Source organism: Mastomys coucha, unplaced genomic scaffold (assembly GCF_008632895.1).
Source record: "Mastomys coucha isolate ucsf_1 unplaced genomic scaffold, UCSF_Mcou_1 pScaffold16, whole genome shotgun sequence".
NCBI classification, from domain to species: domain Eukaryota; kingdom Metazoa; phylum Chordata; class Mammalia; order Rodentia; family Muridae; genus Mastomys; species Mastomys coucha.
Genome location: NW_022196898.1, coordinates 88,672,231 through 88,686,635, shown reverse-complemented (window position 1 = coordinate 88,686,635; position 14,405 = coordinate 88,672,231). Strand labels below are relative to the sequence as shown.

Below are 14,405 nucleotides of genomic sequence, written 5' to 3'. Positions count from 1 at the left end.
AGAATTTACTTTCTATCATGTTAAAAAAAAACACTTAATTTCAAAGTACAAATAATAAAATCTGTGACGTTTATGGTCAGAGAACAGAACTCAGAACCTTGAAGGAGAGAAAATTTGATGAGAATCCAAGTGAAGTGTAGGAACATGCTCATGGGGGTTGTGCCCATGTGATTGGGGTCATGTGCTACCTTGGACTCCATGCCCCTGTCTTCTGCTGGGGTTTGCTAATGGCCTGATAATAGGGAAGGGGGGAGGTGGGCATGGAGGTCTCCTTGTACTTTAGAGTGGAATGAGCATGACAGCTGCTGATTAATTACTGCCCAGTTCTCAACTCACACATCAGATGACTGAGCAGCCCTGTTCAGCACCACAATGATTTCACAGTTACAGAACACTGGCTTCAAGAATACTTTCAGATGAATCCAAGAGACGCACAGATACCATAAGAATTGACAGTATCCTAATTGTCTTCCTGATGACTAAAATACCCATTAGAAATTTTTCTAAAGATAAACAATATATTTGTGAAATTGGTGTTGGTGGGGGGGTGATATCAGCCTTTCACCCTTAGTTTCATGTCTGATAGCACAGACATATTCCATAGCTTTGAAATATTGCCCAGAGATCACTTCTACAGGTTAGAGAGTGTTACATTATACCTGTGCTTTCCTGGCTCCCTTGCCAGCACTCACTCTCCTTCCCACTCACACACAGCATGCTTGGATTTCTTGTAGTTTCAAAGCACATGGAAAAATAAACATTGTAGCTAATAGCAGGAAAAAAAAATTCCCTTCAGGTTAAATGAACTTCTCAAGACTCTGTGTGTGAATGAGGGCTCCTACAGAAACTACTGCTTTATGGTATCAGCTTAAACTACTCCAGATGATTTCCTTGAAAGCCCCCCTTTTAAGGCTGTCACCGCCACATATTATCTTCTTGTTCTATAGACTGCTACTTTTGTTCCATCACAGACCTTTGTCTGTTGAGTAGCAGCCTGCTACTACTATCAGATGGCATTTGTTTTACTTAATGTACGTAGTTTTAGAAAAAAAAATATAGAACTGCTATTACTGCATTCTATGAAAACATGCCAGCGTACATTTCGCTGACACGGCATCAGCTGGTATTTAAACTGGGCTTAGCTAATGGACTTTTAATGTCAGCGGGGTTATGTGCAGTTACTGGCTATTAGCAGAAATGGTTCCTTTCTATAAAAATCACTTTTCCTCAAGTGTGTTGTTTGAACATTCCTTTCCCTAATTTAGTGACTGTCATTGAATGCTAAATAAACCAAAGGGCTCTGGAGTCTGCTGTTATCTTTAAGATCCTCTCTTTAACTTTGCAATTCAGCATTAAACAGGCAACCTTTCCCATTAACTTTTAGACTTGTAATCACAAAATGTTGTGAGGAATTGTATTTACCTTGTCATTTTTCACAGTACACTATATATTTTGCTATGAAAGCCCATTGCCAGCCATGGAGGATGAAGACATGATGACATGTCTGACAGAGTTACCAGGATCCTAGAATTGAGTACTTTATTTTTTATTTGTTTTTGTTTTTTCGAGACAGGGTTTCTCTGTGTAGCCCTGGCTGTCCTGGAACTCACTCTATAGACCATGTTGGCCTTAAACTCAGAAATCTGCCTGCCTCTGTCTCCCAAGTGCTGGGATTAAATGCATGCACCACTACTGCCCAGCTAGAATTGAGTACTTTTAAAATCTCTCTTCAAAATTGCCAAAAGTTTTGAAAATGTATATATGCTAATAGCCCCAAACAAGTGACATTTGTATGTATTTATAAATATTTATTATTATACTTAATATAAGCAAGAAGCATATTATTGTCATATCCTGAATGAAAACATGGGTATTCTTCCATTAAAACAATTTTTCTCTCTGTACAGTTAACTTGCTTTGTCCATTTAAGTAAAAGTTTCATTGAATATTGTGATAAAACTGGAAATAAAGCCATCTGTGGCTTTATTTATTTATTTATTTATTTATTTTAGGTTTCTTGAGACAGGGTTTCTCTGTGTAGCTCTGGCTGTCCTGGACCTCACTCTGTAGACCAGGCTGGCCTCGAACTCAGAAATCTACCTACCTCTGCCTCCCAAGTGCTGAGATTAAAGGCATGCACCACAGATGGCTTTATTTCCAAGACCAAGAATATCAGCCACAACCAATCACAGCCCATTTCTCATCAGTAAAGCAAACCGTCCCTGCATTATTCTGGGCAGGAAAGAAGAGCCCACCTGACTTTCCCTACAGTGGGCCCATGCGTGACGTCACTTCATGTATGGCACTTCCAGAACAATGATGACTCTCTTAGAGAAGCTAAACAGATTTGGGAGCTTCTGTAAAGTATGTTCTCCCTTCACGATAGGAAGTAGATAATCCACTGAGGATAGATACTCAGCTGTAGTCAGTGAATGAGAATCCACCATAAGACTATGGAAAAAAACACAAAACAAACCAACCGAATAAACAACAACAGAACCCAGAAGGTCTGCATATGTTTGTCATAGGTCATAGGAAGCAGACATCACTTGGGAAAAGGTGACAACCTGTTTCTATCAAATGAGACAGCCTCTGAACCACACAGTGAATTGACTTGTCAATTTGCCAAGACAACTTTCTGCAGAAAAATAGGATGTAATATTTTTTTTATTAAGAAACCTGTAACTAAATCAGAACTTCCAGTTTATAATGAGCTTAATAAGTAAAAAATAAAACATTTATTTTACAGGTTTCATTTTTTAAGGTAATTGGCAAATCTATTTGAAAATAAATGTCCCCTTCTAAAACATCAAAACATGCTACATATGCATGCCACACACTCAGTGTTATACACACACACTCACGGGAAATTATCAAACTGTATTTGTCTACTTTCTATAAGTATTTACTGTGTTAAAACTTCTGTGCAAAAATTCTAGAAAACATACTTATTTAATTCAATAAAAATAACATGCAAGTCTTTCATTTGATTTACAATAAATTCAATAAAATATGCCCCTCCCCTTTGCAACTGGGAAGGCACTGCAGCAGATCAAACTCTTCCCAGTCATCTTTCTACTTTTCTTAATCATATTATTGCAAGTAAATGGCAACTGTTTAACCATGGTCCTTTTCATTATGTATAGATAGATACATGTATGCTTAGCAGTGATATAAAAATAAGCATTTAGTTCAGCCAATATACCTGGAGAGGCAGACAGTGATGACAGTCTCTCAATGCACTAAAATTCTATTAAGTCAGCTCCACTTAAGCAAATTATTTTTTTCAGAACAATTGTCCCCAAGAATTCCCATATAATTTGAACATAATGCTATCAGATTTCTTCCAAGCAGGTGAGCCTTAGGAAACAACAGGGTATTGTTGTCAAGGGCAATGTTTAACAAGGCAGGTCAAGATTGAGTAACACATTTCCTAAAGATCACTGGTGGCTCTCCGCATAGCATTCATCTAGTTCCCAGTCGAGCATGTCCTCCCCAAATAGGTATGTAAGAAAATATAACCTGTTTAAAAACACAGCCTTTGAAAATATTCTGGAAATTCTTTCCCTATGTTAGCTGGAGTAAGAAACAAAGACATGATTTATATAAAAGTTTTACGTTATATACTTCAATATTATGATGAGAAACCAAACTTAGGTTTCTATTACATATGGGACTAATAATGAGTCATAAATAACAACAACAACAATAACCCTCCATTTCTTCTCTGAAAGCAGTCACAAAAATGGGTTTCTGTTTTCTGGGGTGAAGATCCTGTGGCTAAGGGGCAAGTGTCAGCTTCCTTCATCCTTGTGTTGAATCCCTAAGCCAATATTAGGTTACAGCCTCTCATCATCTTATAGCGTTCCAGAATGAAGAATTAAGGTTTGCCAAGGAAAATGAGAGGCGGTATAATTACTGTTTTATTGAGAATGATTTCAGCATTGCTACTTGCTAAACTTGAGTCCTTCCACTGGGTGGCCACAATGCGTACATTTTGCAGTCTCTACTCAAAGGGGAGCCCACATACCACGTTTCTTTTGACCAAAATCCAAACAGAGTAAACATATATGGAATGCCTATAACCTTCCAAGTTCAGTTACCAGAATTTACTCTGGTAACTGTCTGTCTTTCCTACTTTCAAGGTTTTTGTTTGTTTGTTTTGTTGTTGTTGGCTTGGTAATTTTGGGGTTGTTTGGCTTAGATTGGTGATAGCTCAAATCCACAGAATAGTAACAGTCTTATGGTCACTGACTATAATTTTTAGCATCTGTCAAAGAGACCGACCATCTGCTTACTTTTCAAAGGAGTTCTTCAAAGGATTCTTGCAGCTCTTGTTATTCCAAAAAAGATAGCATAGTGATTTGGGATATTTAAGCACAAGTAACTAACTTGTAAATGTATGGAAAAGAGAATGCCCAACATTCCTTCCTCTAATTTTAATCTTACACTTGACTTTTCTTTGCCAATGATTAGAAATGTTTTTATATCGTGCTGCCTAACATATTGCCCAAAACTTCTGTTGTCTCAGTGAATGTATCTTATAAATTAATTTTACATGAAAAATTTTCTTCACAAAGTCTATGTTTCCAAACTTTTATACTATACTATTAATAATACTTTTATAATTTCTATACTCATCTTAGTTTTCATGATCTGGAAGGAAGAAAGTCTGCATTTATCTTCCTGGACATATTTGAGTTAATAAGTGGATTACAAATGCATTTTAATATGTAAGCACCAACCTATTTTTTACTTAAAATCAACATTCCTATATAAGGATTTTCTTTCCAATAGGGAAAAAATAGAACATAATGAAATACAGTTAAGTTCAAAGAGCCCACAATTAGGACATTGACTAAGTATGAGAAATGTTAGCAATCATCAACAAACATGGTAAGTGTCATGAAGAAGTTTCTATTTAGCATCTGCATCTGGACAAACAGATAGTATGTGCTCATCTTACAAGGCTTTTTACTGCTCTCATAATTGCTGAGAAATGAAACTAGCCACGGGAAGCACATGACACAATGATTAATGAAGGTAAACCCTCCTATGCTCACATTTTAAAATAAATAAGGCTTGTAACTCTGGAGCTAAATTTGATTAATCAATATTGTATATTAGTATGATTATATTATCCCTAGCATTTGAAATAAGAACTCCAACAGGCATGTCAACATGCTGAAGGTTCACCTCATCCACTTTCCCTTCCATGAGAACATTAGGACTCAGTGTGTTGTTGAATTGAAGGAGGGTAATCCCCAAACATTGGGGTTTCTCAGTGTTATGCTTCACTTTGCAACCCAAAGCACATTTGAGTTACCATTCTTTGCTAATAAAAGGTGCTAATACTGATGTAAGGAAAAATATCTGCATGTTAGGCACTTTTAAAGCTGTAGCTCACTTCTTAAACTATAACTTCACTTTAATTGATGTCACAGGACTTCAGCACCATGTAGAGAAGAACAGATCGGTTTAAGTGTCTAATCTCTACTCCATTCTTTTTCATATCTCAAAACTTCACTGTATAATTCTGTGGGGGCAACAGTGCTCAGAATAAGAGAAAGCCCACATTACAAATGCAAGTCAAAACATTTCAATGAATTCTCAAGTTATATCTTAATATCTTCCAATATTTTCATTATGAAGAGTATAGTAATTGCCAACTAACCTTAAAGCTTTTCAGAAAAAGGAGTTTTGACGTATCCAAACTAGCAGAGAGTAGAAATACCCTCAGTCCTTCTGATTCTCTGAGTACGCAGAAGTATTTGCATTAAATCTTCTTTACTAAAACGTGTGTAAATTTCAACACAAAAGTACTTGCATCAGGAGAATCTACAGGCTACAATATTATTTTAAGAATTACAAATAAGAAAACATCAAAATTACTCCTGAAAATGTACTTTAATCAAGTATTGCAAAACTAATATTAAATTTCTATTAAAAATATTCTTGAAAGATACTCTCTATATAAGGTCTCAGATACATGGAGTCCTACTTCACAGTTAAGAGCAATAATAGTTACAAGTAAGTATTGGAAATCCAAAAGTTCATAGTAGGTTCAAGCAGGTGTTAAGAGAAGAAGCCAGAGACAGTGATAAAATTGAGAGATAAAGAGGGAAGAGAGGAAGGAAGAGAGAGCAGAGAGAAGATAAGTGATTTGAGCTTGCATGAAGAACTTAACTATCAATAATTTAAATCAGAATTAAAGATTTTCAGGAAAAATATCTTTGTTTTTAACTCTAAGTAAACGTAAACATTAAGGCCCCCTGAAGTCTTCAGTCTGTCTTAAAAGTTGGTCAGAAAACAACATGCAAAGAAATAACGGATTGTTTATTTTATATATTCACTACAGTAATGAGCAATTAAATGTGAAAATTCAAATGGAGTTTGAATAAATTTAAGGCCTGGTGCATTTGACTCACTTATTGCCAGTATTTTACAAAGTTGGAAGCCAAGGAATAATAATAATTTCTATGACCTACTTATTGCTCTAGATAATTTACACACACTAATTCAGTATGACCTAAGGTATACATTTTTCTCATTTCACATGTGGGGAAATTGAGATACAGAATAGTTAAATAACTTAGCACAGCCACATACCTAGGAGATGGTTGAAGACTTTTGATGCATTGTGCTAATTAAAACAGCCACATGGTATTAGCGGTTATTAACTTGTACCTTCCCAAAGTCAGACAAAATAGCCATCGACTCTAAGTAGTAGGTGTGGGGACATAGAGTCATGGTATAGCACTTACTATAACAACATGTACAAGTACCTAGATTCAATCCCCACTCCCAAACCAGGGGAGGCATCTGAATATAAGTAATACTTTTGAAGTGCAAATTTAACTTCAAGAAAAGTCCACTTCCATCATGTGCATGGTGGTACACAGCTATCATCCCAGTAACGGGATGGGAGTGGGGGGCCAAGGTGGGTGGCTCATGAGTTCACAGCCAACATGAGAGATGGTGGGATGAATGAATGAATGAATGAATGAACGAATGGGAGTATGTGCCTGGACTAGTTCAATTTCTGAGTGTCCTTTCCTTACTACTTCCATCCAATTAATCTTCTTATATGTATAAAATACCATTAATCTTCTATGTATGAAATTTTTGGAACTGTCCGCATTACCATCATCACTCATGGGATGATCCTGGCCTCCTTGGCACAAGGAACCTATCTGTACACACTGTGATGGTTCAGAAGGTGATAAGCTGGCAGGTCTATCCTGAGGATAAAGACAGTTTATTCAAATCTAACTCTCCAGCAAGTAGCGCACAGTCTGGGACTGGTTCACCGTGGCATACTGCTTCTAATGTACACTCTATTCAAATAAACTCAAAAACGTAGTGTGCAGGAAATGGAAACAGACTGGTTTTTAAGTTACACAGATGCAAAGGTCAAGTAAGAGGGATCTAGGCTGAAACTTCAAGGCCGGAGTCTAGGCTCAGCTTCTGTCCACACCATCTTCCAGAAATGGCCACGGCCCCCAGTGCCAGTGCTGCTTCTTAGAGTGACTCCCTCTGCTGCTCCAGCAGAGCCATGACCTAAATCAGGAAAGTGTTATGTGCAGTTAAGGCCTAATGGAGCACAGTCGCCCTTTTCATGCTAATAGGCGGACACATTAGGGGACAGTTATATTTAAATCTCATCAGTGACACTGTATAAGCGAAGAGGGTTAGCCTAGTACAGCTCCCAGGCCTCTCTCACTTCCTTAGGGGAGTTGTTTCAAATATATTGGCATGGATTCACATGATGATCTGTTCCCAGGGCACAAAGATGGATATTTTTAAATGATCCTTCCCTGCTTAACTCTGATGTGTATTATAATGCAATGATTTCTTTGTTTTACTGAGGGGACCTGGCTTTGTTATACAGCCTGGCTTTGAACTTGCCTTCCTCATGTCTCGGCCTCCTTGAGTGGGAGTATACAGGTATAAACCAACACACTCTGCCATTTACCTTTAGCCAGGTGCTTGAAAAGTTTGTCCTCTGAAGACTTGCAATTGTTCTCTAAGTTAGCATACACAGACTTACTTGCCTAACAAAGGCCAACTCATCTATTCTTTATTGTAAATCTCCATAGTGAACACATGAATTTGCCCTCCCAGCTGAGCCATATATGAGAGAATCGCCATCACATTTGGTTATTATCAAAACAGACTGTCAATTTGTAAAACACCAACATGAACAAAGTCATGAAAGTACTTTCTTTCCCTGCCTGTGGAAAGAAATGTGTTACTTGTCTTAAAAACACTAAATTTATGCAATAAGAGAATTATCTCTGAATAGACTTTAATAATTTTCTGGTCTAAATTTGGAGGCGTTAGCACACATAAAACTAGTGGTGGCAGATAAGAGAGACATTATGATGTGGAAGGGTGGCATAGTAGGAGGCAAAAATTCACACCACACACACACACACACACACACACACACACACACACACACACACACACACACCTTCCCTTTCCTAGTAAAAACCTTTCATTCTTGGAAGTCAGGAGCTCTGAAAAGTCCCTGGAGTGAAGGTTTCCCAGCAATCCTCAATGCAACAATTAGAGCACTGGCAGAGAGGGGAAAGTTGTTGCCTACAGCTCAGAGAATTTCCCAAGGACCTGTTTAACATGACTGCTGTCTGTCTTTAATCCACAGTTGCAAAACTCCCTCACTCATAAATAATACTCGCTCTGTTCTTCTACAACTGTGCTGCGGTTGGTTTTTCTCCTCCCCTGGGCTGATTTTCAACTAGAGATCTGTTTTCAAAAGCTTCCCATTTTTTCTCAGCACTGCTCCAACAGATTATAAACCTTCCTCACATTGTGAAGTACTTAATGAATGTCTCGCTTCTAATTGCATATGTACTTCCATTCATAAAAAATACAGTCCACTGGGGTCATTAATGCAGCAGAACAAGCAAATGGTACCTTTAGGGTATGTGTGGGAGCTCTAGTGTAAATTGGAGAGAAAGGAGATACTGAAGAAAATGGGAGCCCTGCCTACCAGACCATCCTACAGTGACTGGCTGAGAATAAAGTGTTAACAGCAGGTCAGTAGTAAACAGGCCTGGCTAATGAGTAGCAGCCACAGGGACAGTAGCTGATAGCAGATTTCTGTGCTTTATACTTCCTTTGATGTCTCACAGATAACACAGGAAAAGCTGGTGCTCTGGAACATGGAGGATAACAAAGATAAAAGTAAGAGTCCTGCATCTCAGACCATGTGATTTGAAGAGGAAAAAAAAAAATGTTATTCTCCCTGAATGAGAGTAAATGGAGAAAATCCACACCAGATCTGCATCCAACCCCACCAAACCTGCTTTTCTTTCTCTGTCGAAGATCAGAATTAATCTTCAACCTTTGACTTGTCTGGTGTGGACCCAGAAAAAGTGCAGGAGGCCAAGCATATCCCCAGCTCCTTTCCGTTTAGTCTCTGCTCCCTTCTTTCAATATTAATCCACTTACAGTCCCCTGTTTGATTATCTTCATCGATCCCTCTCCTACCCAGTCTTTTTAATTTGGCTGTGTAAGCTCTCCACAGGGATCTTGCCTCCTTTTGGCATCTTTGGGGACTTTGAACTTTCCTTTTTCCCAAACCCTTTCCCTTACCCTGCCCCTCAACCTCAATGGCTTAGTCCTTTGTGCACTGAAAAAAATGACAAGGAATTCCAGCAGGACTCATACAGCTGATTCCAGAACCCGTAGGCTTCCTTGGATTCTCCTCCAAGCATTCCTGGCTCGTGTCCTGAGAACTTCTGACCACTTTCAAGAACTATATATAGGCTTTGTAGCACAGAGTCCCTTGAACACCGTCGGTTAGATGTGCTCTGGACGTGTGCATAAGAAAACCAGAGCAGACCCACAAGGACAGGAAGCATCCAGAAAGGAAGGCAAGATTTATGAGCACGGCCACTTAGCAGTGTAGCAGGAACGATTTACTCCCTAAGCAGCTCTCTCTGATTCACACTGCCTTCCTAATCACCTACCTCTTCATGAGGACCACACTTGCCTGGCCTCTGGGCTCTCTTCTGCTTTCAGCACCCACCTCCCTGCATCAGTGTCTGTAGATTTTAGGAAATGCAGGCTGCAATTGGGATAAACCCAGTCTATGAGCATCATGGAAGGAGTCCGGGCTGCTGCTCCTCCTTCCAAACTCTCCAAATTCAGAAAGAAATGGAACAAACCAGACGTGTGTGTGTGTGTGTGTGTGTGTGTGTGTGTGTGTGTGAAGGGAAGGTCAGGTCTCTGAGCTAGCTCTGAATTGTAGTCTCTCTCTCCGGGCAAAGCTGTGTTGCCTTCTGGCTAAAGACAATAAATAAATAAATAAATAAATAAACAAACAAATAAATAAATGCTATTTTAAATTGGCAAAGAAGGATCTGGGTGGGAACTGGTTTGAACAAGTCTGGAGCTGGGCTGCACCACCCCCTAAAACTCAATGAACAAGAAAAAAGCCTCCAAGATGACCCTCAGTGTAGGTGTCATCTCTTCCACCTTCCCAACTCCGGACCACTGTCCTCCTACCCTGGCTTTACTCAGAGTTCCACACACTTCGAGGCTCACATGCGTTAACATGTCAGTTATAAACTGGTTGGCAGAGTCCTCTCCCCAGAGAGTTGCAGATTCGGTTTGAACAACTAGAGTCGCCCACTAGAGCTGAGGTTTGAACTTTTTTCAAGGGTCGCCTGACGGGAGGGGCGCAGGAAGAGATTGTAAGTGGAGAGGCAGGCACACCCGGAGCCTGTGCTTTCTGAGCGAACTGAGCATCTCCATAGCGCCCCATCAGCAGTCTAGGGGCACCGGCGCCTATGGGTCCTTGGCGGTAATGGACATATTTCCTTAGCGGAGGTGGAAGAAAATCCTGCAAGCCCAGCCACCGCGCACAGCGGGGAGCCTCGGCACACTACACATATTGGGGCGCACACCACAACGCCACCATCAGTGCTTCTGGAAACCTCCCGGTGCACAATATCCAAAAACGTGCGCGTGTGGGTCTGAAAGTGCAAAAAGACCCTCCAGCATCCCACAGGGCACCGAGACAGCAGCTACACTTCACACACCACGGGTCCGTCCTCGCTCAGCTCCGGAGCTAAGACTGAAAATCTGGTTTCTTAACTAGTTGGGAAAGTGGGATTTAAAGTGGTTTCCATTGGGGGCAACCAGGCAGATGAGGGGGCAAGGAGCGCCGGGGACAAATAGAGGTAGAAGAGAGGGAAGACAGAAGCGAAGGGAGGTGACCGCCGCGCCCTGAAGACCCCCTTACCTTGAGCGGCCGAGCCGGTGCCACTGGCGCTGAGCAGGGCCAGGGCAGGTAACACAAGCATCTGCAGCAAGTATCCTAGTCCCAGTCCGCAGCGGGCCGCTGTCACCCTCAGACCTTTCCTCATCGTCGGCAAAGGTGTACCGGGAAGGGGAACGCCACCGGGAGACTCGCAAACAGCAGAAAGCCCCGCCGGGCAGGAGGCTGGATCCGGCCACCGCCAGGCAGTCCTGAGAAATAACAGCAGCCCGAGCGCCACACTCCACTTTCTCCAAGGGCAGGGGCCAAAGGGGGTGGAGAGGAGGCTCCGAGGAGGAGTTTGAAGGTCCCTCGTCCACTGCGCCTAGCCACTGACGTCTCCCGCCTGCTGATGCTCTGCCCCCACTCGGGAAGTGCCGGGATGCGCAGCGCGGCCACCACGGCCGCTCCCGCAGCTCCGCCGCCAGCCCAGCGGGCGCTGCTCTCGGGTCCCCGAGCCCGCGAGGATCGCACAGGCGCCAGGGATGGGGAGGTGGCAAGAGTGGGAGGAGAGGCGAGCTTGCGAGGCGCTCCTGGCTCCGATCCTTGCGCTTCTGGGCGGGAGAGACTGCCCGGCTGCCGCCCGCCCGCCCGCCGACGGTCCAGCGACTGTCGCCTCCAGGAATGGGGCGTGCGGGGGTCCTGGGTGGCGCTCGCAGAGGAGGCGTGGAGGGCGCGGCCCCACTCCGCGCGGGGGGGTGCGGAGGGAGAAGCGGCGGCGGGAGCGCGCTCGCCCGCCTTATGTAAGCGAGGATGGAGAGAGATCCACGCCTCGCACGGAAGGTGGAGTCCGCTGGGTTCACTTGCTCACTTGCTTATTCGCTCCGGCGCGGACAAGGGACACCTGGGGGCAGAGGCAACCTCGGCCGGAGGCAGCACAGCCTCCTGCCTGGCGCCAGACCCCTGCTCCGCAAGCGCTGTGGGCGCGCCTCAGGCCACTTGGCCGTGTCCAGCGGAGCTCAGCCCACCGCTTGGCAGTGTCCCTGAGCCGGCCAAGCCTAAGCCAGATGCCCCAGGACTGCACTCGCGCTAGGATTTAGGGAGTTGCGCTTGATTGAGCCGGAGGCGGGCTGGAACTTGTTCGCCTAGATGGGAAAGAAGGAAAGAAGCATTTGCAGTGGCTCAGCCCACTATCTTTGGGTTGTCAGCGCCAGTCAGGCTGTTTTATGCTCTGCGAGCCTGTGACCTATTTGTGGTGGAACAAAAACTGGAAATCAATGGAAACTCCCTCGGTGCTGATTTTTTTTTTTTTTTTTTTTTTTTTTTTTTTTTTTTTTTTTTGCTTGTTCATCTTGGTGGCGGCTGAGCTTGAACATTTAAAGAGTGCCGCGGCAAAACCAAGAGAAACTCCCCCCTAAAACAGAAGACAGAACAAAATTTGCAGATGCTCAACTTGATGTTGGAACCTATAACTTAGTCTGCAAATTCCTAACAGCGAGGAGAGAGTGCTAAATCTGCTACAGTTCAGAAAAACATTTTTGGGTGTAGTTAGGTTGTGAATTCAGGATAAAAGGATGAAGGAGGAGTGTAAGGAAGAGTGGGTAAAACAAGGCCAGATTAAACAAAAGGAAGGCGAATGTCTGATCACACCAGCTAAGCTCCACAAGACAGCATTGTGTGAAAAATTCCTGATGCTAGTGCACTTAAAATTAACACGTTATCATGTAAAAGTACGACTTAAAGGGTGAAAAAAGCCATGTGTAAACGCACAGTTCAGAAGGTTGGGGGCGGGGGCAGAGAAAATGTATGATTTCAAGTCTAAGTTGAACTGTGGTCAGAACTGTTGGGGTGAGCAGGCCAGGTAACTCTTGCATGTCTTGATTATTTTTCTCTCTCTCCGAAATATTCTAATTCAAATTCCTCGTGATTCTACCTGCCCAACACCATTGAAACCTCTACCCGTTATGTATGCCTTGGGTGGATTGCATAGACTTAGGAAGGTCACTCTTGGGAGACACATTAACAAAATTAGCCTCTTTTTATTTCCATGGAGACCTTGCCTGCCACTTTAAAATCGCTTAATTTTCTTCAGCCTCCCCACATGGCCACGTCAGGAAATGTGGATAGTCAGGTGTTGGTGCCAGATGGGTGGACCAATCCACAGTCATTTACTAGCTGGATGGCATGGCTCAAAAGGCCAGGTGTCTCCGCTTCCTAATCTGTAAAGTGGGTTTATTAGAAGCAATGAAATATAAGGTTTCGTGAAGTTTGAATGTGTTAAATACAGGTAAAATGCCCAGCATATTCATTGTTGACTGCTGTTCTGATCTAGAGGACTCTCAGCTTTTCTTGCTACCTCAGCCAGTCTTGTATAACAGTACTTTCCTCAGTTAAGTTCAAGAATTGGCTTATGTCTATGTTCTCAAAATTGTAGCTATTAACTCTTACACACATCTAAGTGTGGCTTCTGTGAAATGCCCATTTCTAACGTTTATGTTACTAATCATCAGAATGTAAACAGTCTTATGAAGACAATGGCTACCATGGGGGATGGTGCTAATATCCTGTCAATATCCTGAATAGTGCATCACCAGAAGAGACCATGGTTAAATCTGGTGCTGTTCTATACAATTCTCCTAAAGAAGGGTAAGAGCTTAAAGCTCACCACAGAAACATGTGTGCAGTGTTAGTGTCATGCAAACAGGACTCCAAAAGTTGTGAAATGTTAGGTGTGGTGGACCATGCTTTTCATCCCAGAACTCAGGCAGCAGAAGCAGGAGAAGCTCTGTAAGTTTGAAGCCAGCTTGGTCTACATAGGAAACTCTAGAATAATCAAGGCTACATAGAGAGAACCTGTCTCAAACAACAACAACAACAACAACAACAACAACAACAAGGAAAGTTGTAGAGTTATGCAGTTAATATGTATACCTGTCTTTTGGCTGTCTTTTCCAATTAGGATTTAACTCTGCACTCTGCCTTGTAGATCTTTCCAACCCACACTGTTAACACAAAACCTAATCTGTGTTCAGTATTCAGTTAGGATTGGTTGGCTGGTTGACAAAAGGGTTCACCTGGGAAAAATCTTGAATGTCTAGGACGGATGAGGAAGGTTAAAATGATCACATCTTCTTGCTTGGGTCTTTGAAGCACTCAGCAGTCGATACTGCATGAA

At 42.3% G+C, this 14,405-nt stretch overlaps 1 protein-coding gene across 2 annotated transcripts in view; it reads right to left on the bottom strand.

Moving 5' to 3' along the window:
• The window catches only part of Unc5c (unc-5 netrin receptor C), a 345,405-nt gene extending 333,703 nt beyond the window's left edge, over nucleotides 1-11,702 (bottom strand). For both annotated transcript variants that reach the window (XM_031375664.1, XM_031375665.1), the window contains exon 1: nucleotides 11,276-11,702. In XM_031375664.1, coding sequence (XP_031231524.1) covers nucleotides 11,276-11,399 — 124 coding nt within the window. In that variant the 5' untranslated portion in view covers nucleotides 11,400-11,702. The remainder of the gene's footprint in view (nucleotides 1-11,275) is intronic.
• Between the last annotated feature and the right edge of the window lie 2,703 nt (nucleotides 11,703-14,405).